Genomic DNA, 27323 nt, shown 5'->3' with positions numbered 1-27323 from the left:
TTAAACTGACAGTTAAAATCAGCCATTTATAACAATATTGAAAATTGAAATACAGAGGAATTGTATAAGAGAACTTAGAACAGAGGTTCTATTTGAAGAGGTAAAATACTTGAGACTCATATTGGATGGTGAGTGTGCATGTCGTTCTGTGATGAGTCCAGCAGAGGGCACTGTAAACACTTACAGTGATCTGACACCAGACACAGTGCAGGCCGGTCAGGCCCTGGTAGCACTTGATACTCCTGTGGCAACGGTCACACTTGGTGGGTGAGTTTCCCTCCATCCACACATGCTGCATAGCCTACACAGAGAGAGACAGAAGACCAAACACCAAGTTAGCAATACAGTTCTTCCATCAATAGCTATTTGAGAAATTGAAACACATGTATGTCTGCTGAGAAACAACTCCTACCAGAACTTTAGAACAGGTCTCACACAGACACAGACTTTAGAACAGGTCTCACACAGACAACACACACACACACACGCACACACATCATGTCCACAGACTAAAAAAAGCTCCTCAAAAAAGCAACTTCCTTGATCAAGCATAATGCCATTACTTAATTGATTCTAACTAATGTGATTAATTGACACCCCATCTGATAAATGAGCCAAGCCGGAGCGGCCTCTCTGAGCCAGGTTACATAACCCTCTACAGAAAGAACACTTAGAGTGCTACACAGCCCAGCGCATACTTCCTTTAACTGCTCTCTACTCTCCTCTTACACTAACACTGTTAAATGAAGCAAGATAAAATAATACAAACTCAAATAAATTGCTCAATGAAAAAGAGTCTAGCCTAGATATATAGTAGATATATAAGTTTAGAGTCTAGCCTAGATATATAGTAGATATATAAGTTTTTTGCATTTTGTGTTTACTGGATGGAATGGATGATGATGGAACAATGGCTATACTACCAGCTAATTCCACATTCAAAGACAAAAAAAATCATTAATTAAATATGAAATTAATTAATAATGAAATAACATTTAATAATACATTTTATTTATAAAGCGCCTTTCAAGACACATATAGATACTATTTCCTTCAGAAAAGAGTGTAGAGCAGCCAAGAAAGTTTTCATAGTTTAGTTGAGAAGAAAAAAAAAACTGTAACCCACATAGAATCTTCTGCTCCTCATGATTTAGCTTACAGTACAGAATCTCCATTGAAAACCAATCTTGTTGTTGGCAGGTAAGGCCATGAGGAAGTTATAAGCATGCCTGTCTGAAGTCATGATATAATATGGCAAGTGTTTTCCCCTTTTAGCATCCCTCATTTTCTCTCAGAGCTGTGAGACGGATGGATCTTTCAGAGCTACTGTTCGCTGGATTAAAGACACACCTTCCCCTGACCTCCTGTGAGCTCGTCAAGGATTGGTTATGACACATGTCAGTCCGAAACCTCTCAGAGACATCACTTTCATGTGCTAGAGGGGAGTTTTGAACATACTCCCAGAACAATATGATCAGCTTGTGTTTCATCTCCAGACACACTTAATGTCTTTGCTGCTGTATCCTCCTCAGGGGGACAGCTCTGTTTGACAGATTTCACTCTGTTTGAGCCATCTGGCTTTATGTAATTATGCAAAGCACACCGACTGTGGGGCCATGAAGGTGGTAAGAAGCTTACAGGACTGAAGTCATATGTGAGTCATTCATGAATTTGTGATAATGGGGACACACTACTTCTTCAAGATTAACCAACAGTTGAAAAGCTATTTTTTAAATTTCAATTAAAACATTGAAGTAATGTGTTTTATGTAAGCAGCAGGCTCCTACCTAATGAATTATTGTTGCTGTGTGGTAATTTCTCAACCATTATTATAATCATCCTTGGTTATATAAAGTAGTGAGCAACAAAAAGGTATAATTTAAGCACAGCAGATAATGGCAAATGACAGATTTCAAAGTTTGAATCACCCTCTCTGAAGTCATGTGCACAATGCATCTCTGCATATTTGTATGTATGTGTGTGTGTATGTGAGTGTGTCTGCATGAGTGCGGTTAATGTGTCAGCATCAGTGTGTGTGTGTGTGTGTGTGTGTGTGTGTGTGTGTGTGTGTGTGTTTGTGTGTGTGTGTGTGTGTGGCCTGTGTCTGTGCACGTGTGTGTGTGTGTGTGTGTGTGTGTGAGCATATGAGTGTGAGTGTGTGAACCTGACCCAGCATATTGAAAAATTGCTGGAAAATGTGTGTGCGTCCTAGAGCTGCCACTCATGCAGACAGCTCTCAGTCACATTCTGTGGATCGCCGTCCAAGGCAGGAGGATGTGGACGTCTGTGAGACAGTTCTAGAAGAAGAAGAGCTCTAATTGAACCACATGGGAGATTATCCTAAATATAGAGACGCGGTTGAACAAAGCGAGCATGATCCCGGCACGGTTCATTTGGACGACCACGAGCAGGATGTTCTCATAACCTCACTGACACGTTTGTGGAATATTAGCTCGGGGTTAGCGCAGAGTGTGGTGGGGTTCCCACTCAATGTTTAAGGGAAAGGTTAAAGGTCAAACAGGCAGAGGTCAAACACATAGAGCAGGGGTCTCAAACTCAAATGAGCTGGGGGCCACTTCTGCCAAAGTCATCTGAGTGGAGGGCCGGCTATTTCTGAAAATGCAATGTTCTTTTTTTCAAATACCACACAAAACTGCAAACAGAAAGTGCAAGTGTTTTTATCTAGTTTTAGACACCTGTGCTAGCAACCTTAGCTTATAAATAAAATAATGATAAAATAAATATTAATACAAATTATAAAACAAACAAAAAGCATAAAAACGGGTATGTGTGAGTTTCACACCAAATAAAAATATTTTCCTCTCATAACTTTTTTTAAACCTGGCAAACTAGGTGTCAGGGTTAAGAAAGCAACACCATTGGATTTTTATATCAACATTTTAAAAGGCCATGGCTTGAAAGTGGTATGGCTTGAAAGAGTATAAACAAAAGTTTATGAAGGGGATAAATGTACCCATCACTGGATGGCAAGCACCTCAAATTATGCACCTTTCAGTAAATACTGGATGAACATATTTGAGCAGGTTTACTTTCCTTTTTTTTTTTTACATATTACCCACATAACAAATTAACAGGAAAACACCTAAGATGTATACCAACACCTAAGATGTATATGGTTTAGTGATGTATTACTAAACCACAAGGCCTTCTGGTCAAATCAGTTCCTATCGCGGGTAAGAGTACCCAGAAGTTCGCATCATATTGCGGGTGACTTTGTAGTTCTTTAGAGCCCTGTTTCTACTAGCCCTGCTGTCTGTACCACGTCCATTACGGACACTTTCATCACGATTACCACTCCAACCTCGAAATAAGCATGGTATGCTTAGTGGACACCGTCGTATACACGCAAAGACGCACCTCCATTCACAGACGCACTGTGACTATCAATAGACGATCGATCATAATAAGGATATTCTCCTTCAGAATCAGAATAGGTGAATAACATAGCCTATCTAAGACTTCATCACAAGTGAACGTTTTTCAACATTAGGTGTAGGCCTATTTCTGCTTCAATTTGTGCAAAACTATGGCCTGCATCGCTTCCGCGTCATTACAAATGCACGTCTTTGTGTTTCTCGCGTGTAATAGCCTACAAGTATTTCCTGAAAACTTTGCGCAGCGATTTTGGGTTTGAATCTGGATGTCTAGCACATAGTGGAGCAGAGTAGGCTACAAATGAGATGTCACCGTACTTGGATCTATCGTCTACTTTAATCAGTATCGTTGTTTGTCGCAATTAAAAATAGCCTCAAGGGCCGGATTACATTATTATTTTGACATACATCGCGGGCCAGAATTGGGTCGGACGCGGGCCGGATTTGGCCCGCGGGCCGGGTGTTTGAGACCCCTGACATAGAGGGAGTTTGGCCAGGGAGTTCGGCAAGAGTGTGGTGCAAACCCAGTATTGTCACAGGATTTCTATGCGCACATGGTACCATGGGATTTTTCTTAAAAATGTCCCCCAAAAACAAAAAATGATCAGACCACTTTTTGAAAACATGTTTAATTTTAGAACAAGTTGCGCTGTGTCAGTTGTCCTTGGTTTTTGGCATTTCAACAAGTTAATCACACTATTCATTGGGCCAGATGTTACACTTGATTGATTTTCAGATTTTCAGGCTGATCCTAAGACCCCCAAACCTGTTTCGGAATGTGACCAGAATTCCTATTCAAAAGTGGAATCTTTTCAGAGGACTCCTTCATAACTTTCGTAGAAGGACATCGAGGCGTATGTAAGTGTGTCTGTTTTGTGTCTACTTAGGGTGTGTGGGGTACTTACGTTGGTGTGTCTGCGGGACTTGGCATAGGTGCTGATGCAGGCAGCAATGTCTTTGGACACACAGCGCTCATGGACTGTGTACTTGCATACTGCACCAAAGAGGGACAGACACAGACAACAACACACAACTCATATCAACATTTGGATTAACGGACATAGCCTTGCATAGCAGTGCAACTATAGCACACAAAGGGAATGAACTTTGCTAATGAATTTGAGCTCAGATGATAATCTGATGTTCATGCTCACGTAAACACAACAGATCACCAAGGAAACCTAACCCAGATACCTAAGCCAGATGGGAGTGGCTTTGTTTAATGAATAAATATATTCTCTACTCCAGCATTTCACTTTCTCATGGTTTTGTATTATACACCTGAACTATTTTACTCTAAATGCTGGTTTATAATGCAATATCTTGTATGAAACAAAAATGGTAGCAATTCATGTGATTCTGAACTTTGATTTCTGTTCCTACAACAGTCTGTGAGCTTCTCTAAGTTTGTTGACTAAATTCAAAAATGTTGAGCGTAAACAAAATCAATTATAGAACAACTTTGTGACGACAAACTACCATACAAGATGAGAAAAGGAAGAGGCAAATTACCAAGAGATCCAAACAACAGATGGGGTAGGCATATAATATCTACAAATGAAACAATCAGGGACAGACATGGAGCTAAAATACACATGCCTAAATAAAGACTCAACCTCCCCAAAGAAACAGACTCTGCATTTAAAACAGCTTTACTCCGGGTACTGCAAGAAGATGGGCCATGTATAAAGAATACAAAATAATAAAACATCCTTTTGTGCGTATCCCACTTTAGGGAAAGGGATAGTGTGTATGCAGGGCTACCCATTAAGCAATGTGACAGTGGGAGTGGTGTTGGTACAGGGTATCGCCATGGCTGTCATTCGGCTATAGGTACGATTACATTAATTGTCCATGGATATTTTCCTTTGAGCTCAGTGATACACCTGACAGTACAGAGTACAGTACACTCACAGGAGCAACAGAGGCCTTGTTTGCGGACCCCCAGGAGCATGGTGTGGCAGTAGTTACAGTAGGCTGGCTTGTTGAAGTGCTTCAGTCTCCAAACATGCTGCCCATCCTCCTGGTCATTCTACAGAGCGAGAGAGAGAGAGAGAGAGAGAAAGAGAGACAGACAGAGAGAGAGAGAGAAAGGGGGGGTGGGGGTGGGCATGAGAAACTTGGATGTCATGGGGGAAAGAAGAGCCTGTATTTTAGTTAGCGATCAAATACCTCAAATACATGTAATACCATTTGCCCATTTTCATCTTAACGTTGTAATGTTTGTACTGCAGGCTGCCATGCTGAGCTTGATAATGCTCTGTAATATGAATACCGTACACTGGGTTCTCTAAATACAGCGGCTATATTGGTAAAGAAATTTGTGGTTGGTGGGAACCATGGGCACTGCTTACAAAACACACACACACACACACACACACACACACACACACACACACACACACACACACACACACACACAAAAGGGTATGCAGATACACATGTATGCAAACACACACACACACACACCCACACACACACGCTCACGCACACGCACACGCACAGCCACGCACACACACACACACACACACACACACACACACATACACACACACACACACAGGCATAAACATACGTACACACTAAATACACACACTTCATCACACTCACCGTCTCCATGCCCAGTAACACCAGAAGGGGTATAGTGGACATTCCTCCTCTGATCCACTCCTCCAGGGTAATGGTCCCATCTTTGTCAAAATCAATCTCCTCCATCATCTCCTTCAGAATCTACACACACACACGCACACGCAAACGCACACGCGCACACGCACACAAACACACACACACACACACACACACACACACACACACACACACACACAGTGAGTGAATGAGATGAACGCATTGAGGCTACGCTATGATTGCACAACAATTATCCATATCCATCTGCATGAAATTAATCCAGTAATGTGACAAGATAACAAGTCATATCCCATATCAAGACGCATATGACGCATAAACATGTGCATGCATGCGAGTCCTTACTGGTCTTAGCTCTGTGGAGTCCCACTCCAGATACTCTGCCACATGGACCATTTGATTGATGATGCGGTCCACTTCCTGAGGACAGGAAGAGAGTTTAGACACAACTGGACCCTCCCATGATTGTATTTGCTATAAAGCTGTTAGCAAACTGTTTCCCGAGTGTCTGTCAAATGTGCTCACAACAAAAAAGGCTGTAATGGATGGATATGGATGTGTCCTACTACTGAAATCACGTCTACATGTCCTAAGGTGATATGGTGGTATGTAGGATGACAGTTACTGTAAATGACAACATACTGATCAACTGACCAAAATGATGTCACTATGCTGATGATGTAGGTTTTGACTACTACTAAATGACTGGCCTACTACACTCACCTGCTAACCGATGACCACTGTGGTCATCCAATTACATAACATATCCTATCGCCTAGAGGAGCCAATTCTCCCGTGTCCAGCGCACTTACCGAGCTGTCCAGTACACCATTGCCGTCCGTGTCGTAGAGCCGGAACATGACTAGAGGGGGGCGAGAAAGCAGAGAGCCCATGATGACTCAGTTCAGTAGCTACGGTCCCCACCTATCATCCCCGAGAGAAAAAAAAACATCCCCCGGAGGGTGGGAATTCATCTGTCAGACGGCCGGCTGCTGTGACAAGTGTCGACTGTCACTAGTCAAAGTGCTAGCGGTGGAGATTAGCTGGTGTGTCGTGGTGTTAGTGTGGCAGATTTAGCCTCTGAGCTCTAAAAGAAGTCAATTGGAAATAGAAGCTTAAGGTGATGTCAGTACACGGTGACAAACGGGGTCATTACTGAGGCAAGCCAACCAGACTCACTAAGTTTGCTGAGCACATTGGGAGGCTGAAACTGACTGATGGCACATAGGTAGGTAGAGATCAGGGGAAGAGCTGGTAATTGGTCTTTGGTAAAAAGCAAGGACAGCACAAACCAATCCGACCTGTCTGTCTGTGCATGGATGAGGACACGTATACACTAACTAAAGTAGGCTATTTTTACTAGTAAGGTAAAAAAGAGAATGCTTTTGAGGACCTTTGACTATTACTGTTTTTCAAAACTCACCTTAAACCACAGGTTTAAATGTCTGAGATTAACATGACCGACAAATCACTGGAGAAGTATTTGGGGATTTACTGTAAGTTCATCTAAGTTCAGTCCTCAAAGACCACAGCATGTTTTGGTTGTTGTTGTTTTGAGCAAAACATGATCTCTTTTCCAGATGACTCGGCCATTATGACCTCATTCATTCATCAAATGTTTTCACTGGTGTTAAACCAGACATTGTATAGCCATTAGGGCCTACTATGTACTGTAGGTAGCTTGATTAGTAGAATATATTGTAGGCTACAGCCTACTACTCTGTGGTTTTAGTGCCTCCTTGTACAGAAGGCTACCCTAAATTACTTCAAAAACATTTTCAAACAAATCCCTAGTAGCCAAGTAACCTCCAAAATTCTAAATAAGACTATACAATCATATCATACAATCATGACCACTGAGTCCTGGTGCCACTTACACTCTAGCTTGTCCTCTGGTGTGCCCCTCTCCAAAAGCGACAGGTAACACACAATGTCCTTGAGGAAGACCACCTGAGGGGAGGGCAGAGGAGAGCCCTTCTGAGGCGAGGGGCTTCTCTTCTGGGACACACACTTCTCACTCCGCGTCCGCTCTGGGTGGAACAGATCACACAAAGAGATCACTCAAAACTATTCTTTCTGCCACTGATAGTGGGCCTACCTACCTAATATACAAGTATGCAATTGGTTATTTTTGTAAAATGAACATACAGATCAATGTCCACTCTAGCAGCAGGTTATTGTAGTAATTGTTGAGCAGCAGAATAAACCTAATTGTCACTATTATTCAAGACAAGTAAAGTGTAACAACCTTACCCTCCAGAATTATTGGCACCTCTGCTAAAGTTGACTAAAAAGAGGAATATAAAATCATCTTTTGGAAATTGATCTTAATGCCTTAAGTAAAAAAATGAGGAAATATACAACCTTTATGGACACCAATTTTCTTTGTGAATGTATCATAAACAAATAAATGTTCTTCCTTAAAATACAGGGGTCATAAGTATTGGCACCCCTATGTTAAATTCCCATAGAGGCAGGCATGGATCCAGGATACTATGCATCCTGATAAAGTTCCCTTGGCCTTTGGAATTAAAATAGCCCCACATCATCACATACCCTGCACCATACCTAGAGATTTGCATGGTTTTATTTTTATGCTCATTTAGCTCAATGCAATTAGCATCAATGATTTTATATTCCTCTTTTTAGTCAACTTTAGCAGAGGTGCCAATAATTCTGGAGGGTACTCTATATACTGTCTAATACAGACAAGCCAACAACAGACCAGTCAAGTTAATCAGGTAATTCATTTGCATCCCTCCGAGTCCTTACACACACCACTCACCAGGTGAGAGCCGAGGGGAGCCGGTGGTCTTTGCGGGGGCCAGAGCGTTGCTGCTGGCCCCCACGGGTTTGGACTGGCCGCAGGGTGAGCGGCTGTGGCCCTTGGGCGTGTGGCCCCCGGTCCCTGAGCGCTGAGAGGAGGAGCGGGATGAGCAGGGCGACGTGGTGGCGCCGGAACTCGGTGTCGGGACGCCAGAGTGCTCGGGGGTGTGCCTGCCCATCGCAGACAGGATGCTCTTTCCATTCATGCCTGAGAGATAAGAGGACAGGAGGAGAAAAAGAAGAAGAAACAAAAGAAAGAAGAAGAAGAAGAAGAGGAAGACAAGAAGTTTTGAATGAAAGGCAGGAAGTTGGAGTTGAGAATTGGAGTGTAATGAAAGAAAGAACAAAACGAACAGGTGCTTAATTAGTTCCTGTTATTAGATAAATAGATAGATAGATAGATAGATAGATAGATAGATAGATGATTGTCACTGATAAGCGTCAAGAGATACAGTATAACCGATACCAGACAGGCATGCTGCTATCACTAAGCGACGGTGAGATGTGGCGACACAGCAGATAAAACCTGAACATCCAAATCAACAGATCCACACTGACGGAGAAGCCGCACAGCCTCCCTTCTGTGGTTACACACAGAAAACACAGATACCAGATACTATACACTGACAAGACCAAACAAAGCAACAAAAAACGGACGAGACACTGAAGGTATCTTCAGCGGTGATGGCTGATGGACAGGATGCTTTTGGCTTAGTGGGAGGGGAGGTGGGTGATATTATGGCCACACCAATGTGGTGGTACCTGTAATTGGAGCACAGGCCACTTCGGTCTGTATAGAGATGCCTGCATCGATCGACATGGGCTCTGCAGACACAGGGGGAGCAAAGAGGGGGAGGTCAAGAGCAATGAGCTGAGTGCCGACCGGGTGACTCCAGCAGAGGAACGGAAAGGAAGGAGAAGGGTGTTTTGGGGTGAGTGATTCGCTTTTATACTTTGCTAGGTGTTGGTTTTCTTCAAGTCAGTTAAAAAAGCGGCACAGTCGAAATGATCAGTGATGTTGTTAATACTGTTGAGCTTGATGAATCATTTCACGCCTCCTTAATTTATCAGACCATGTCGAGGAAATTCTGAGGTTTTTGCTGAAAGCTAAGGATTTTCATGATGATTGAGGATTTAATTTCCCATCCGGTCTGGTGAAGTGTTGCTCAGGCACCAGAACTTTTTGTTGGGATTCTTTCTAAGAGTATTTGAAAAAAATGCAGTGTCATCGAACAAATGCACCAAAAATACTGAGCTACACCACCGACTTCATCATCAGCTTCAGCTACTGAAACATACTGTAGGCCTACATGCTTACAGTTTCAGAAGAGAGACAATTATCCAGAAGTACTTTACCAAAATCAATTTTCAGATATTATACAGTATGTTTAACGTCACTAAATTCATAATACTAAACATACTGTACTGTATGTTTCAATGCTTCGGAAATATAGTAAGAGTCAAGACCAGCCTCTTAACACTTGCAACACTAGGTGGCACTGCAGACCATAGCCTTGCTTCCATCACAGCGGTTGAAATGGCAGTCTACACCAGATTCTGTTCACAACAGGGTTACTGACCATCAGCATTTGCACTTGTTAAGGTTGTATGTATATGTAGCTTGTACAGAGGAAACCTTATAGAAATCTACGACTAGTCACACCGGACGTTTGGAGTAAGTATAGTATACTGTCACATTTTAATACCAACTAAACAGTGATCCATATTGTATGACATGCAAATATTGTCTTATTTATTGTCTTATATATTGTCTTATTGTTTTCATGGACTATTATTTCTTGTAAATGTGCCTTTTAAAGGCAATTTGAAGGCTATGTTATTTAACCACGTTCAGTGTTATTCAAGAGAGCTCCACAAACACAAAAAATGAATCCGACACAGTAGAAAACCATTTTGCATGGTCAAATGACGGTTATGCCTACTTATGCCAATTCAGCATACTCTGTTCACAAAGCATACTGTAGTTATAAAGCAAAAGAACTGGAAAAAAATCCCAAAATGATTGGGCACAGTGCGGCCCAGATCAGTCATCTAAATGCATGATTAGTCAGAAGACTTGAGCATTTACGTCATCGCCTTCAGGGACGTCTTCCTTGCCAATATTGATTTTTGGGTCACCGTTCTTATTTGAAAGAGAAGGTAAGAAAAAAACACACTCACATAAAATCGACAAATTCACTGTGAAGCTCATTTTCTCATTTCCTGTTTTCTTTTGGCCAGAGACCCCCTGATGGAGAGCGAGTGAGCCAGACGCCATCCATCTGTCCCAGTTAGTGGGCCGCCGCTATGCTGCAGAGCAGGATGAGTTTGCTCAGCTCTGCTCTGAGCTCTGCTGGGTTTTGGCTCTGCTCTGTGCTGAAGGCCGGGATTAAGGCTGCATGTCACACTCGGCATTAACAACACACTGAACTAATCAACCAAACACCCTGCGGCACTGATTGTGTGGTCAAGCAACTCCAGCTGCGTGCATGTGCGTGTGTGTGTTTGTGTGTGTGTGTGCATGGTTGAGATGACCACCATTTCAGACGAGGAGAAAAAATCTAATTTGCAAGCGCACCTTTCCCATAAAGACAATGGATGCCACAAAACACAGACCAGTACCTCAGGATGCAGTGATACCCCACATAACAAATATTTATATTACTCAAACCAATACAAACATTTTACCAATAACGAGACTTACTAAATCCAACAGGCTACAACCACTAACATTATATAATCCAACACTGTTACTACTACTACTACTACTACTACTACTACTACTACTACTGGTAGTCCTACTGCTAACAATAATAATAACAAAAACATTACTAATAATATCACACTCCCTAGAGGCCTGTTGTGTTCATTTAAATAAATTCCACACTAATGAACTGGGGGCCTGGATGCTGTAGCAGTAGGGGGGGGGGACTGCTGCTGATATTTACCCAGCATGCTGGCTCCGGCGCGGGGAGCCTCTGGAGAGCATCCCCCACCTGTCTTGCTCTTGAAGGAGGTGAAGAGGTGCTGGCACAGGTCCTCAGGAATGTCATTCTCCAGATAGGTGGCCATGAAGAGCTGGAAGCCCTCATAGTCGATGGGCTGCGGAGAAGAAGCAGACACAGGCCAGAGGACACATGATCAAAGAGAGAGGAATTACAGTGGAGGGAAATACCTCCAGAATACAACCATAAAGCCCTGTACACCCTCCCCCATATCCCCACCACCACCCCCACCCTCATCACCCCCACCGCCATTCCCTTGTTTGGAGATGATACAGGAGCAAGGGCACCGTGGTGACACAGCAGACAGATACACAGGTGTGGAGGAGCAGGAGCAGGAGCAGGGGGCGTCAGAACACACTCTCCAGAGCAAGAACAAGACCTCACCCACTGGAACTTTTACATACAACAACTCTATTGTGAAGAAAAATAATAAATAAAACATGAGGGCTATCTTATCTCAAAAGCATTGATGATAGATGATAGCCTTTACCTCCACACACATGCACACACTGGTGTGCCAAAGGTGGAGCATATAATGGGACATTATTGTTTACAGTGTGTATGTTTACAGTGAGCAGATGTAAAAAGACATTTTTGTGCTCTTAGGGCAAAGTAGTGAAACTGTGGACCACTTGGGACACTTCTGGACAGACATGGAATGTAGTGGTCATTCACTGGTATGTACTAGTACAACTCAGACAGCCACACAAAACAGTTGGACAGCAAACAACCACATTTTGACAGACAATTATGATCATGCCCTGTATGAATGCGTATTGCAAATACTGTACTTGCATGAGAACAGTAGACGTCAGTGGGCCACAATCAGTGTTGCCACAGTTACCTTGAAAAAGTAATCTGATTACTGATTACTGATTACTCCTTTAAAAAGTAACTTAGTTACTTTACTGATTACTTGATTTTAAAAGTAAGTTAGATTACAAGTTACTTTATTAGTTACTTTCAGCAGCTGCCGACAACACCCCCACCGCCTCAACATAAAAATGATAACCGGTTTTGCCAATACTCACTATACTGGAAGTGCATTTTAACAGTAATGTCAACAATGTATAGCAGACATCTCAACCTAACCTACTTAGATACTGAAATTCAAATGTTTGTTCAATAATGTCAGTACACCAAATAAGGAAGGCCTATTGATAGAAATTGTGATAGTAAAATATGTAGATTTTGGAAGTTTGGCCTTTTCATGTAGCTTAGGCAACTAGCCATCTAGTATAGGCCTGAGTAATATGGAAATGAAATTACACTTGTTAAACTCACCTCAACAAGTATTTTGCAATCATTTAACCCGCCGTGAGCAATGCTAAAGTCACTGTTACAAACAGTGTAGTGTGCAAGACTATCATTATGTTTTACTCTTATGAGACAATTGGGTACACTTTTGTGTAGTCTGATGTGAAATGGGTCTTAAATGTTCCTTTTTGCGGGGCACTGACTCTGCCATGACACTCCTGTTCCTAGATACACTGACTGAACTGATTAATTAAGTTCGGGTGAAAAGAGATATAAGCCCACCTACACTGAAAACTGATTGGTTGATTTAGCAAAACAGACCAGGATGCTCTCTGTCTTGGATGCTTCAGGCACGCACCACTCCTCTCTCTCTCTGTTGTGTGCGCGTTAAACTCAGATGCACACGCGATTTGAAGTCCGGTCTGGCTTGCGTGCTCTTGTTCGCTCTAGGTTCCGGGATATTTTATGTAATTTGCGGGCGTCAGGAAGCCGCTATCAATATGTGGGAGACTCGGAAAACGTCGGGAGACGATGTCTAGCTAAACAGCACTTTGTCGCCAGCACATAATGTACAATGTAGCCTACCTTAATGTTGTCATGTTTAGCTGACACAAACTCAAAATAATGACTGTATAGATAAAAAGTGCATCTCTCTCCTCCCTCCATTGTTGTTTACGTTTGTGTTGCTGCGTGGTTTTACACGTGAGCTGTCCTCATGCTGAAAACGCATAGCCTACAGTAGGCCTACATGACGTTAATCCCCGAGACAAGAAGAAAGCAAAGAATATATCTTTTTACTAAGGAAAATGACAAAAATAGTAACGCACAGTGACTTAGATAAGTAACTTTAATCTGATTACTGGTTTGTAAATAGTAGCGCGTTAGATTACTCATTACCGGAAAAAGTGGTCAAAATAGACTAATGCATTACTAAGTAACGCGTTACTGGCATCACTGGCCACAATCCAGTTTCTTTGAGCTGGAGTACTACAGCATAATACAGTCACAGTGTTTCATCTTTCGACTGTGAAAGTGGAGCTGACAGGTTCACTCTTTGTCTGAACCCCCCCACCCACACACACACACACACACACACATACACATACTCAGACATACAACCTACCCACTCACACAGATGCACGCACACACCCTTCGACACGGAAGACAAAAGACACACAGCTGAGACACAAAAAAAAAAGCAGGACGAGAACTTTTGACCTCTGGGTCTGAGCGTGATCCCTGGCGAGTGCGTGTGTGCACCTCACTCTGGGGATGGGAGAGAGAAAAAGGCAATGACGAAGGAAAGCTGTGGGTTACGGGAAAGGGTTATGCTGTGTTTGGGCATGCAGTCTGTAGACACAAAGAACCACAGAGCATGCAAACGCAGAGAGCTCCAGGGCTTACTTGGTTGAGAACGTCTTGCTTCTGTTTGGCGGTCGAAAAAAAGAACAGGTACAAGGATAAAGGAAAAGATGACGTTAACCTTATGTCAGTGCTGTTGGCTGTGTGCTTGCTGTGGAATTAGGGATGGAATTATTTGTTCTGATACAGTAAATGTTGATTTGTGTTCCTTTATTCACATAACGTGGATACTGAATGAATAGAGCCGATGCATATTTTAAGACAAGATTACATGTTTGAGTAAGCTGCTCCAAAACAACTTTGCAGATTGCTGACTTCTAAAATTAGTCATCCAAACTCGTCCACTCTTTCTGTCTCCGGTCTCCATTGTGGCTGGACTCTGACCATTACTGTTTTGGGGCTTTGTTCACATTTCCCCCATTTGTTTTCTCTTGCCTTTTTTGGGCATCACTCGCTCTGAAACGCTCTGCTGACAATACGTAAGAGAGACAGACATTAAAATAATTAAATGTTGAAAAAATAAGAAAAGCTACAGGTTCAGCGCAAGACAAGGTGTTTGGTTACGACCTGCTGTGGCGTGTCTCTGGAGCCTGTCCAAAGTGGCCTTAAGACGTGAGCTGAAGTACTACAGAAGCATGTGTTTACTGAGTACTGATGTCCTTTTGTTGTATGAAGTATAAGTAGGAGACACACTGGGTTAAACTTTATGTAGAACTGTCTGTATTCTATTCAAGGAAATGTGTTTGCGAGTTTGTGAGAGTGTTTGTGTGTATGTGTGTGTTTGTGTGTGTGTGTATGTGTGTGTGTGTGTGTGTGTTCATAGTGTGTGCACATTTGAGCCAGTATGATCTAAGCACAGTTTCGTGTCTACAGGAAGTGGTTAGAGGAACTCCCTTCTTGGCAGAACATGAGTAAGGCAACATCCATAACCATAATCACCCCGCATCACCCGAAAACTTCTCTTCAAAATGACACACCAACTAAAAAAAAGTTACCAACAGGGCCTTTTCTTCAAAACATGTGAGCAGAGGATCCACCACAGCTTGAAACGAGAAGGAAACAAATGAGATTTATCCCAGTCTTTGTCTCATAAATCACCCCGTGGCTGAACTGACACTTCTCCTACACCCCAAAAACCTCCAGCTTCATGCCCATCATTGTGGGCTCCCTCACACCTGCTATTTACAGCCCAGCGCTGGCTCATCTGTCAGAGAGACATACGGGCGCTGTCACGGCGCGGGCTGGGAGAGGGAGGTCGCGCTGATAGCGCGTTGCCCTCTGCTCATGGGCTTGGGCCTGGTGTGGCGCGGGGCGGGGCGCGTGCAGATTGATGAGTCGTTTTCCCCCGTCCGTTCTACCTTCCAGCGTCCATGTAGGGACGCAGGCTGGCTGGGCTCGCTCACTGGCGCCTGGGCGTGCATAGTCTCCTCTGACCCCGCGGCTGAAGCGACCCCGCATCGATTCGCCCCCGAGTGTCTCTCACGAGGCGCCACTGACCGGCGAGCCGGCAAATGGGGCCGTTCGTTATTCTGAGAGGAAGGCCACCGAGAAGGCACAGACGATGGATGACGATCCACAATTTAATGGGATAGCGTGTGAAAAACCCTAAAAAACTACACACTGATGTGTCCTAAGTGCAGCGATGTTGCGGTGTTGGCACAGAACGACTGCCACCGCGTTGGCATTTGAGGATATAAACTGGCATCAGCGCTGACCATTCCTCATCAGCTGGCGGCAGATGAAGGGAACTTAGTGGATGTGAAGGTGAGCTATGTGACGTCTGCCCCTGGCTGGGACCTTGGTGCCCAGTGGCACTGTGGCGGCCACTGGGCACCGGGACAAGGCCATTATTTCTCACAGGGGTAGTAATCTACTCTGCTGGTGACATACCTGCTCCGGGTTGTACTTGGAGAGGACGCCGTTGCCGTGGAACTCCTCCAGGACATCCTTCAGCTTCTTGGTGGAGTCTGTGGTGACAAGAGAGAGAGAGAGAGAGAGAGAGAGAAAGAGAGAGAGAGACCGAACAAAGAAATGAGAGGAAAGATGAACACAGGAAAGAGGAATGCAGCTTTCATTTCATTTCATTTCTCGCTCATTTCCTGTGTAGGAACAACACACTGATCAACATTTCTGTAAATTTGCCAGAGTTAGCCAGCTGGATAATTCTCAACAGCTGGCCTCTGGGGAAAAATGTTGAGAAATGATCAGTACTGATAGGGGTAGCATTTAATAATACTACTAATAATAATAATTTAATATAAAGTCTACATCCAGCTTGACTGATATTGAGCCTCCCGGTGGGCATCTAAGCAAAAGAAAGGAATGCTGGGGTAGGATGTAATTTGTATACAAGAAATATATTGGTAAGAGGTGAGCTCTTTATTCTACCAAAATAGAATGTGCAGGTAAACAGTGTACCTCAGCACGATTCCTCCCATCACATCAATGTAAATTTGACATGTTGCATGCTTTACTGAACCCACACGTAACATGTTGCGTAACACTGTAAACTGTGTAAACCCTCCATCTTATATGCATATGTAAATCAATAAATAAGCCAATTTCGCAGACCAAATATTGACACAGTCAGACATTCAATTACCAACACAGATTGCATTGTGTTGCCTCACTCTCGCCAGCTTCCTCCTGCTTAGTGTATTATGACTAGAGGAGAGCTGGGCTGGGCTAAATGAATTGTGCTAATAAAGAAAGCCAGGCAATTAAACTGTAGACAGCAGTCGAGAAGAAATATCACCCTGTCATATATGCAGTGGCTCGGGCAAAAAATGGGACACTCTCCCATTCCCTCCTCCTCCCTATCTCTCTCTCTCTCTCATTCCCTCCTCCTCCCTATCTCTCTCTCTCTCTCATTCCCTCCTCCACCCTATCTCTCTCTCTCTCTCATTCCCTCCTCCACCCTATCTCTCTCTCTCTCTCATTCCCTCCTCCTCCCTATCTCTCTCTCTCTCTCTCTCTCTCTCTCTCTCTCTCTCTCTCTCTCTCTCTCACCCCTCTTCGCCTGTCTCTCTATCTGTCTCTCTCTTTGTCTTTCCACCTCTGTGCATTATGAGACAAATTGTGAGTCATCATGGCTATCATATCACTGCCCCCGAATGCTGATGCCCCGCAGCACCTGGGGTTGTCCCTGGGTCATATCGTGATTACTCATCTGCCCAGTTACTGCTGAAAAGCAGTAGCATCAGCAGCAGCATCAGCAGCGGCGGCAGCAGCAGCAGGCTGAATCACCACAGGATCATAAAAAAAACAAACAAATACTACGATTTACACAAATATTTTGCCAGTAAACTCCTCTCGGATAACAAAACAAGCAACATAAAAAAAAATGGAACAGGCTAGGTAACAACCTAATTTGTGTTTTGTGCTGGGTTTTAATTCTTGGCATGACATGCTGCTCTAAGCTAGATGAAAATTGGAGAGGAAAAAAAAAACAGAGTTGAGCACATGGTGTGTATAGTACACGTGCACTTAGATTCACACAGACAGACACACACACAGACACAAACATACACACAGACACACAGACACACACACACACACACACACACACACACACACACACACACACACACACACACACACACACACACACACCATACACACACACACACACACACACACACACCATACACACACACACACACACCATACACACAAACCCATAAAATATAAAGGAGGTCAACAGTGATGGAAAACTAAAGAACTGCCTATGCACATTCATACATTAGATCTCTTTCATGTCACGCAGTATTGCGACTAGGCTTCGTATGAGAGGCTGTGCGACTGAGATGGAGTGTGGGTTTGGTGTCACATGTATAACAGTGTGTGTGATAGTGGCTTGTTGAGAACAGATGACAAAAGAGTTTGATCATTAACAGAGACAAAATAAACAAGCCCTTTAGCGCCTGTTTCCAGGCTGCTCAGCCTAAGAGAGAATACAGACACACAGACACAGACACACACACACACACACACACACACACACGCACACGCACACACACACGCACACGCACACACACACACACACGCATACACACGTGCACAAGCACGCACACATGCACGCTCATCTCCTGCGGCAACCATGTATCTCCTCTACCACAGATGCACATAAAAATAAGTGCAACTCAACCGCTACAACATCTTCAGCCTGAACATCATGCGTCATCAGTGTCACACACTTAAGGTGGGGATGTAAATAAATAAATTAAAACACCACTGTGGGTCCTACTACACCTCCCCCTTTACAATCCTTATCTAGTGGACACTTTTACAGCTTGAAGGTCTTGCCCCATGGGTAAAAATCCTTATCATGGCACGCCCAGTATAACTTGCGTCATTTCTCTCGAGGATAGAGTCTGAATTGAGCCTGTAAATTCTGCTGAAGTGCGGGCAGAGGCTGGAAACTGAATATAACACATATTCCTCAGAAAGCCTTGTGGTGACAAACTGCTCTGAGCTGTCTTTCCTGAGAAACGTCCCACCAACTGTCCTCATCCACACCCAAAAAAACCTTCTACACTAAGATCTTAGTCATGGGAATGAATCTCAATGCAGAACTTACTTCTCCAAAAGAGGAGAACACTAACCACACAGGGAGTGATTTAAAGGACACCTTTTAAAAGATAGCATCTGACAGTTGGCAAGGCACATTTAAAGATTTAAAGGCACATTTAGTTCCTGGGTGAAATACGCCCCAGAAAAAGGTTGGGAGTTCTGATGATGGAGGGAGGATGATGGACCGGAGGATGAGTCTGTGTAAATCAGTCTGGACATCATACCTCTTTTATTTGCCTCGTCAATCTCGGCTCGCTCCAACTCTCATTACAGATGTGATGTACTCTACCAATTAGCATGAACATCCCATAATAAGTCAAGTCTCAACCCACCAATAAAGGAAAATACCATAAAGCTGTTTGAGCGGTTGCCTTAGAGATCTTGACATGACATCAGAATGTTCCATGTAAGAGGGGCACCAGGAAGGACAAACATGCTCGGAGGGAGTACACATCGTAAGTACTGTGCTAAGAGCTAAGTCTATAAAAAAAGAGCTTTCAGACGTAATGAAACATTCATTACAGGATAACAGGACCATTAAAAAGCACGTTATAAAGCTCTTAACTCATCAAACCATTAACTTCATATCATATCATATATTTCAGAACAGATATATTTCTGAAGTCTGTAATTTTTGGTGTGGCTCAAATGAATAAGAAGAACTAACTGCCTCACATTACAAGACAGACTATTGTGAATGAACATGTGCAGCTCTATGACAATCTATACACTAAAATAACAAATGGAAGGGTTTCTATTACAATCTCCACCCAGAGATGCTGTTTCACATTTCGGCTATCATCTGGGGAAATAGCCATTTTCATATTTTAATTTGCCTCTGACTATGATGGCCTCTGACATTATGATGGCCATAATGCTGGAACTGCACATTTAGAGAAGGTAATCACATTGGCAGACATTGGCAGAATGCATTTCCTGTGCAGAAATGGACGCCGGACTGTTGGATACTCACACTCACTGTACTGCTGCAGTTGAGCGAACTCTGCCGGACTCAGACACACCCAGCTGCAGTCCCCCATTTCACACTGCATATGTGCACGTGTGTGTGTGTGTGTCCGTTCCTGCGTATACGTGTTTGTATCTATACGTTGGATATGTGAGCATACATCTGTGAGGTGTGTATGTGTTATGTGTATGTGTGTGTGTTTATGAGTGAGTATAGGGGTATGTATCACAGTATGGGTATAGTGTATGTATGTGAGTGTGTGTAAATGTGTATGTATGTATAGTGTTAGGGTGTGTGTGTGTGTGTGTGTGTGTGTGTGTGTGTGTATTTGTGTGTTTGTGTGTGTTGCCAGTGACGGTTATCCCTCGTTGAGGTGCGCTGAGAAGCTGCTGAGCAGGGCTGGCCACATCTCGGCTCCCTGCCTGCCGAGCCGGACGATGAGACGGGTCATCTGAAGCGACGCAGGCGTGCAAAGAGGAGACCAGAGGCAGCGCAGGAGGACAGACGACGCACCGCCTGCTGGCCTGGGTGGGTGTGGGGCGGGCGGGAGAGATCACAGAGAGGGTACGAGTGTGAAGGTCAGGCTCAATGAGGACGAAGACGAGGATGATGAAGAAGAGGCAGAGGTGCAGGCGGAGGTTGGAGGCAGAGTTGGCTCAGTGCGACTGCCAGAGGCATGCAGGGAGATGTGTCGGATCCACCAGGGAGCTCACAGCGGCGCCCGATAATCTCTCCGTTAACCTAGAGAGAGAGAGACAGGGAAAGAGAGGACAGAGAGAGAGAGAAGTGGGGGGTGAAGGCAGAGAGAGCGAGAGAGAGAGAGAGAGAGAGAGAGAGAGAAGTCCAAAAATGAACTTGACATCAATAGCTCTACTTGAACCGCACAGATACACTTCTGCATACTCACACGTAAACACACTTCAGAATGTAAGTGAAAATAGAAAGGGGGAAAAAAAGGTCTGCTCTTTCCACTGACTGGCAGCATAGAAGGTGACGCAAAACACTGTGGTGGTTTGCTTTTGTCATAGTACAGAGCCCAACCCTAACCAGCAAAATAGCACCAAAGAGTTCTGCTGAAGAGTTCAAAGGGCCACGCATAGAGTGAGTCACATGGCCTGTGCCTGGCTCTGTGCATAACAGAAATCAATGCTCTCTCTCTTTCTCTCTCTCTCACAGTTTTTCTGTCTCTCTCTGCCCCACCTTTCGCTCATTCTCTCTGTCTAAAATGCTCAAAGCATACAACAGCCATAGCAAGAGAGAGAGAGACAGAGAGAGAGAGAGAAAGAGAGAGAGGGAGAGGAATGATGAAAGGAAGTGAGGAGCAAGCAGAGGATTACTCTGAGAGCCAGACAGTCAGAGTGAACATGAAATGACAGGCCCTGCAATGAGCTATCCTTTTGCTTGGCTGAGTGTGTATAGGTGGTGGTGGTGGTGGTGCTGGTGCTGGTGGTGCTGGTGGCTAGCACTCAAAACCAGTTGAGCGGTAGATTAGCATCAGTACCTGACAAAATCCACACACAGGGCCATAAAAGAGCAGTAACAAGTCGCAAGACTACAGTGTGCGTGTGTGGTGCACCACATTTACTGAAGTCGTGTGCAGGAGGCCAGATCACAGGATAGAAAGCCACCTAGGTGATCTCAAGTGTGAGTCGGTTTGAACTCAAGTCCTGGAAGCCATGTTCTTATGTTTTTTTTTCCTCTACATGTGAGATGAACACTTGGAGTGAAGAGTCACGCAATCTGGTAGTGTCAGAATGTGAATCATGATTTCTCATATGTGCAGCATATGAGTGATAATTTTCACTAATTGGTGAAATGTTCTACTTGTTTGAAGTCCCCAGACATGGAGAGAGAGAGGGAGAGAGAGAGAGAGAGAATCTCCCCAGAGTGAAACATTTGAATCACTTTGGGAAATGAGGCTTGCGAGACCATTACCAAACAGCCCTTCGCTGGAGCATCAATCAGTCATGCATACTCACTAACACACACACATACACACAGAGGGAGAGAGAGAGATGATAAAGGAGTGAGAAAGAGCAGAGAAATTTTCATCTGTATCTATCTGATCTGTTCACTTTTCCGTGAATCCATAGATATGCACAGAATTGACAGATAAATTCTATACTGAGGCTCATTGACATGCTTTGATGATTGATATAATGTACAGTATATACATGGATGGAATATATGGGAGGTTAAATAGATGTATACATGGCTGTTGCATAACAAGCTAGTAGTAGCCTGGAAAGCCAGCCCGAACTTAGCCCAACCCACAAAATTGGTCGGTCGGAAGTTCGGTCTGGACTGGGAGAAGCAACTATGCCCAAACCAGAGTGGTTCGAACCAATCAAATTGTTTGGGCTGGCTTTGTACGATGATGGACAGATGAGCAACAGTGCCTATCATATCTATCATATCACCTGAGCACGCTTCGGTTGATTTTGTTTGCAACAGAAACACTGTCGCTAGAAGATAGACATTTAGATTTTCGCTATTGTGTCTATTGTACAAGATATTGACAGCTCAATGAATGTTAAAACAATGTTAAGGCATTTGTGGAGAAGAAGGATGGTTCAGGTGTTCTTCCTACAGGATTCACGGTAAGCTATTTTGTTGCTCTGATTGGTTAGGTCTATCCAATTAAGTGCAGAGGCATTTCCCCCCTGTATCGGTTGAAACATGCCCCATAATCATGTCCCAATGGAGCAGTATCATACTCAAATTCTGACTAGAATTGAGTATGACGATGTCAGGCTACGCTAGGAAGGGTGTCCAAATGTTTTTCAAGTGGTTTCAAAGATTGGGTCTCCTGAAAATATCTGAGACAGCCTGTGCATTCCCTTGTGTCGGTATACTAGGCTGGCTGGTGAATTTGAGTGCAAAATAATTCATCAGTACTAGCTATGACTAGTTTTACATTAAATACGTGTACCTCTGATTAACTCCTGGATTAACCCCATAATTACTAATTGTCAGATACAGTGAAGTGTACCAAATCAAAACAGTCTCATACATTGGGAAAGAGGCTGTGGGTCATTTTAAAACTGGTCGGGTGCCACATTTGGCCCCCTTAGCCAGACTTTTGGCATGCCTAGATTCTATTTGGTATGTAGAACAAGGAAAGAATGGTGGCAAATGGCAAACATAAAAAATAAACAAAAGAGAAGCATCCAGAGCTCTCTGAAAAATGAATGACAGCTATAGGAGGTCAATGTCCCCAAGGTCTAGGCCTAACCCAACCCTAAGACCAACTCATACTCTAACCAAAGTATGTACGTTTATTACCAGATGAGTAGGCCGACAAGATGAGGAGAGACAGCACTCGAACTTGCCGGATGACTGCCCAGACTGGGTGGTGTGCCCACTGAAATAGGCTGTAATGGGCTATGCCAATATTGATGCCAGGCATACCCACTGCAGGGTCTCATAGTGGACAGTGCTCAGGAGAGACTTTGTCTACCAGTGTGTATCAGTCACTGAGATAGCTATACGAAGTCTGGACTGGAGGAAGCAAACAGCAAACACAGCGACAGGATGTGTTTGGTCGAGGCCAAGGCCCAAGTGAGTGCGGTAAAACCTGTGGGAATGGGGAGGAAGTGCTGTGTCTTTAGTCTTGGAACTTGATCTGAGGACATCAAGTTACAAACCTTAGGATGTGTTCAGCTGTGTCCTAGGATGTACTTGCTGCCCGTTGGCATACATCATATAATACGCATTGATTTCTGAGGTTGACATAGAGGCAAGAATGCCAGTGGATGCACAGAAGAGAGCTCCATAAGGTATCAGCGTTTCAGCATGTTCAGCATAGAGCCTAAAAAGGAAACAACGGCAGAGGTCCTCAAAGTGTGGACTCAAAGTGATGGTCGATTGACTGAATGATTGGCAGATAACATGCAGCAGCTCATAAATATAAAGGTCAAAGAGACTGATTAGATGGCATTAGCCTGCCACTCTCTACATTTTCTGTCTCAACACCATTTTGAAAAAGAGAAATAGTAAACATACATAATTTAAAAACCTTACACCTAACTAGTTTGCATGTTTTGAGGGGAATATTTTCACAATATGACTCTCTCCAGATGAAGCTCCGCCTAGCTCCACTCACATCCATCTGGGATTGCTTCCGTTGAGAGTGATTTCGGCACCAGATTTTATGGTAGAGACAATCAGGACGCAGGGCGGGAGTTTCATAGATGTGAAACTGTTCTCAGCGTCACAGGTTAGCTTCGATGTGAGTGGTTGAAGTAGCACGTTAATAGATGACGGACAAGTGGCTTATCCAAATCATATGCAAGGATTTTTGATAAGGCCCAGCCTTCTGAAACACCTCTCCAATGGATGGATCCAAGATGGATGAGTGGAGCTAGGCGGAACGAAATTCATCTGGCGAGAGTCAGGTTAACATTCTACCAGGGGAGTTAAGATTCAACAATATTGACATTGGTTGATGACGTCAAAAGTCAACCAATCAGGGCCAATCAGGGCAATTTCTAGAAAAGGTACCTTAGTCGTTGCTAAACCACCGTGGTGCGCAGGCATGAATGAGTGCATGTTGTGAACGTAGTTGTATACAGTATAACCACTATGGCTATCTCTGCTGTTACACCCCTGTACTCAAGATGGATGAATGTAAATTTAAAACGTTATGATAAGTGAAAAGTTCCTGTCAAACACTCACCGTGACGAATAAGTCTGAAATGCAGACGTTTTGCCCTACACACTTTTGTCATCTGACTTTGAGTGTTTTTTGTGATCTTTGGTATGTTATCAACAAATTTTGACAGGTGCAATTATTCAAATTCCTCATGTTATTTTCCCGCACAGTTATTTTCCCGCACAGACCCGGATTTCCTTTTATGGGCAAAGATGGCTGCTTTTTTTATAGAATAGACGAACTCCAGAGATCTATTCTTATTGTGATGGCATTTGCATTGCAACAACGTATTGCTTGAAACTAGTAGGAAACATACAAAGAAAAGGGGGAAAATGCTGTTAGAGCTCTTTCTGCTCAACCAATGCTTGCTTTACATTCTGAACATAAATCTTGGTTATTTGTGGTGCTCTCTGAGGCAGGATTGACATTATTATTGCCATTAACCCTAGTTACTGCTGCTCATCACGTAACACAAAACCAACAGCAAAATTGTGTTCTGCAAGGTAACAACTACATTAAAGCAACACCAAAGAACTTTTCCTCTGTCGCATGCCCTATTTGTTTATCCAGCACCAGCTTTGCAAATAACAATGTCCACAGACAAGGTATAATATGTTGCATGATTTTATGAAAGTACGATGTATTGCGACATCGGATGCAAGTCAAATTTGTAGTTTCTCATGTCTCATTCCATCGAACTACAGAACCGCTACCCGATCCGGCAAACTTACATAGTGCGGTTATAGCCGATAGAGGGCCGCGAAGCGAATGCAGAAAGTGCCGTTCACCCTGTTACGAGTTGATGAACCACTGAAACGATTTTGGAAACATTATTTTAAGGTACAAAAAACTCTTTGGTGTTGCTTTAATAGTCATGAACCCCTACACAACAAGGCAAGAAAGATGGAGCAAACATCCATTAGCACTTTCAGTGTAATTCCAAATGTGTCTATTTTGGCTCAAAGATAGCTCACATGGTTAGCTATGATGCGCATCCATACTTTCCACATGGATTTTGTATAAAAGGTCACTTTCATTCATGATTTGAGAGTATTGCAGAGGATTGTACTCCGTACCCTTTGTCCCTCTGTTTGGATTTTGACCCTGCGCAGTCCTTGCAACACCTCAGACAGATGGGCTGAAAAACTGGCCACACCGAGGTGTTATAAATGCAAGCAGCTACGGCACACCACGTGAGAACTTCCCACTGGGTCACCATAAAAGAAACACACACAAGCGGTCACCATAAAACACACACACACACACACACACACATGAACACACATGCATGCATGCGCACGCACACACACACTAAGTCAAAGCAATGCGCCTTGTCACAATGCAAATCAAGAGCTCATGGATGTAACAACCTTTCCTTTTTAAGCCATCTTGTCTTTGAGAAATAACATTTGAGGTTATCTCTGTGGACTTAACCGAAGCATCTAGTCTGGCCACACTTCTCATTCTGAACAGTATGTTTTGCTTAGTCTATCCTGAGACACACAATTCGGAAGACTTCCAGCTTGTACATGCAAACATAGATGTTGGTCGAAGAGGTCATCAGAAAGGAAAGGTCATTTGTGTGTTTACGTTTGTGTGTGTGTGTGTGTGTGTGTGTGAGTGAGTGAGTGAGTGAGTGAGTGAGTGAGTGAGAGAGAGAGAGAGAGAGAGAGAGAGAGAGAGAGAGAGAGAGAGAGAGAGTGCGCGCGTGATTCATGCTCATCAGTAGGCCGGGGCCTCCCCTTTGTGCAGTGAGGGATTCTGTTTGCTCAAGCAGTTGCCTGGCAACTTGACGTCATAAGTGAGTGCAGCAAGAAAACAGACTGTAAAATGGAGTGGTGTGTTTCTGTTCCTCGTGAGCATGTTTCTGTGTGTCTGTGTGAATTTGGTGTGTGTGTGTGCATCAGTCAAATGTTGAGATGAAACACTGACAACCAAATGATAATGCAGGAGTTGAATACCACGTATAATAGCACACAGTGTCAAGTTCATGGTGAATGAACCGTAAACACTGCAAGACACTTTGATATCTGGACATGCCATCTTGGATTTCTTAGGATGAAAGCTTTTTTTTTCGTGTGTGCACTCCTTTGGAAAGGAAAAAGACACAAGGTCATGGACATGTATGGGTGACAATCCATTCCCTATCCTCTTCCTGTGCTCGTCCAAACATAGATCTGACAAAGTCTCCTTTTGTAAATCATCTTAATTGTTTATGTTATTTAAAAAAAAAACACACCCCTTGTAGAAATAGTTCCACCTAAATGGATTCTACACTCTCACCATTAACAAACGTCTGTGATGGCTTTACAGTCAAGGAGTTGCCCTTGTTATCTACCATCATAGGCTGACATTTGTATTTATGCTGCCACAAACTGATCCAAAGCATTTGGCAAATGAGCAAGGCATAGTGTAATCCTATGGTCAACATTATGCTGTTAGAGTCTAGTGTGTTAGTGTCTAATGACCTGTTTTCAAGAAGGTGGATATGAGCATAATGACCAGGATGTCTTTGTAAATGAATCAGCGTTCAGGTCTGTAAAATCACATCTTCTCCTGAGTGTACCACCAAGCAACCTAAGCACTGACTCACCATATCTCTCTCTGTAGAGAGACACACTCTCTTTCAGATACACACACAC

The 27323-nt window shown here is 43.5% G+C and overlaps 1 protein-coding gene across 1 annotated transcript in view; it reads right to left on the bottom strand.

Moving 5' to 3' along the window:
- The window catches only part of dgkg (diacylglycerol kinase, gamma), a 90685-nt gene that overhangs the window by 52440 nt on the left and 10922 nt on the right, over window positions 1–27323 (bottom strand). Inside the window, exons 2-12 of the mRNA XM_076264007.1 lie at window positions 20034–20768; window positions 16379–16455; window positions 11813–11966; window positions 8824–9072; window positions 7916–8068; window positions 6851–6900; window positions 6384–6458; window positions 6006–6125; window positions 5310–5427; window positions 4301–4389; window positions 185–301 (exon numbers count right to left, since the gene is read on the bottom strand). Coding sequence (XP_076120122.1) covers window positions 185–301; window positions 4301–4389; window positions 5310–5427; window positions 6006–6125; window positions 6384–6458; window positions 6851–6900; window positions 7916–8068; window positions 8824–9072; window positions 11813–11966; window positions 16379–16455; window positions 20034–20112 — 1281 coding nt within the window. The 5' untranslated portion in view covers window positions 20113–20768. The remainder of the gene's footprint in view (window positions 1–184; window positions 302–4300; window positions 4390–5309; window positions 5428–6005; window positions 6126–6383; window positions 6459–6850; window positions 6901–7915; window positions 8069–8823; window positions 9073–11812; window positions 11967–16378; window positions 16456–20033; window positions 20769–27323) is intronic.

Source organism: Alosa pseudoharengus, unplaced genomic scaffold (genome assembly GCF_046254945.1).
Source record: "Alosa pseudoharengus isolate Yale_2024_CS ecotype anadromous, Long Island Sound unplaced genomic scaffold, YU_APseudo_1.1 YU_APseudo_1.1_scf_3, whole genome shotgun sequence".
Classification (NCBI taxonomy): Eukaryota; Metazoa; Chordata; class Actinopteri; order Clupeiformes; family Clupeidae; genus Alosa; species Alosa pseudoharengus.
The sequence above is the reverse complement of the archived record's forward strand: the minus strand, read 5'-3'. Positions and strand labels throughout refer to the sequence as shown.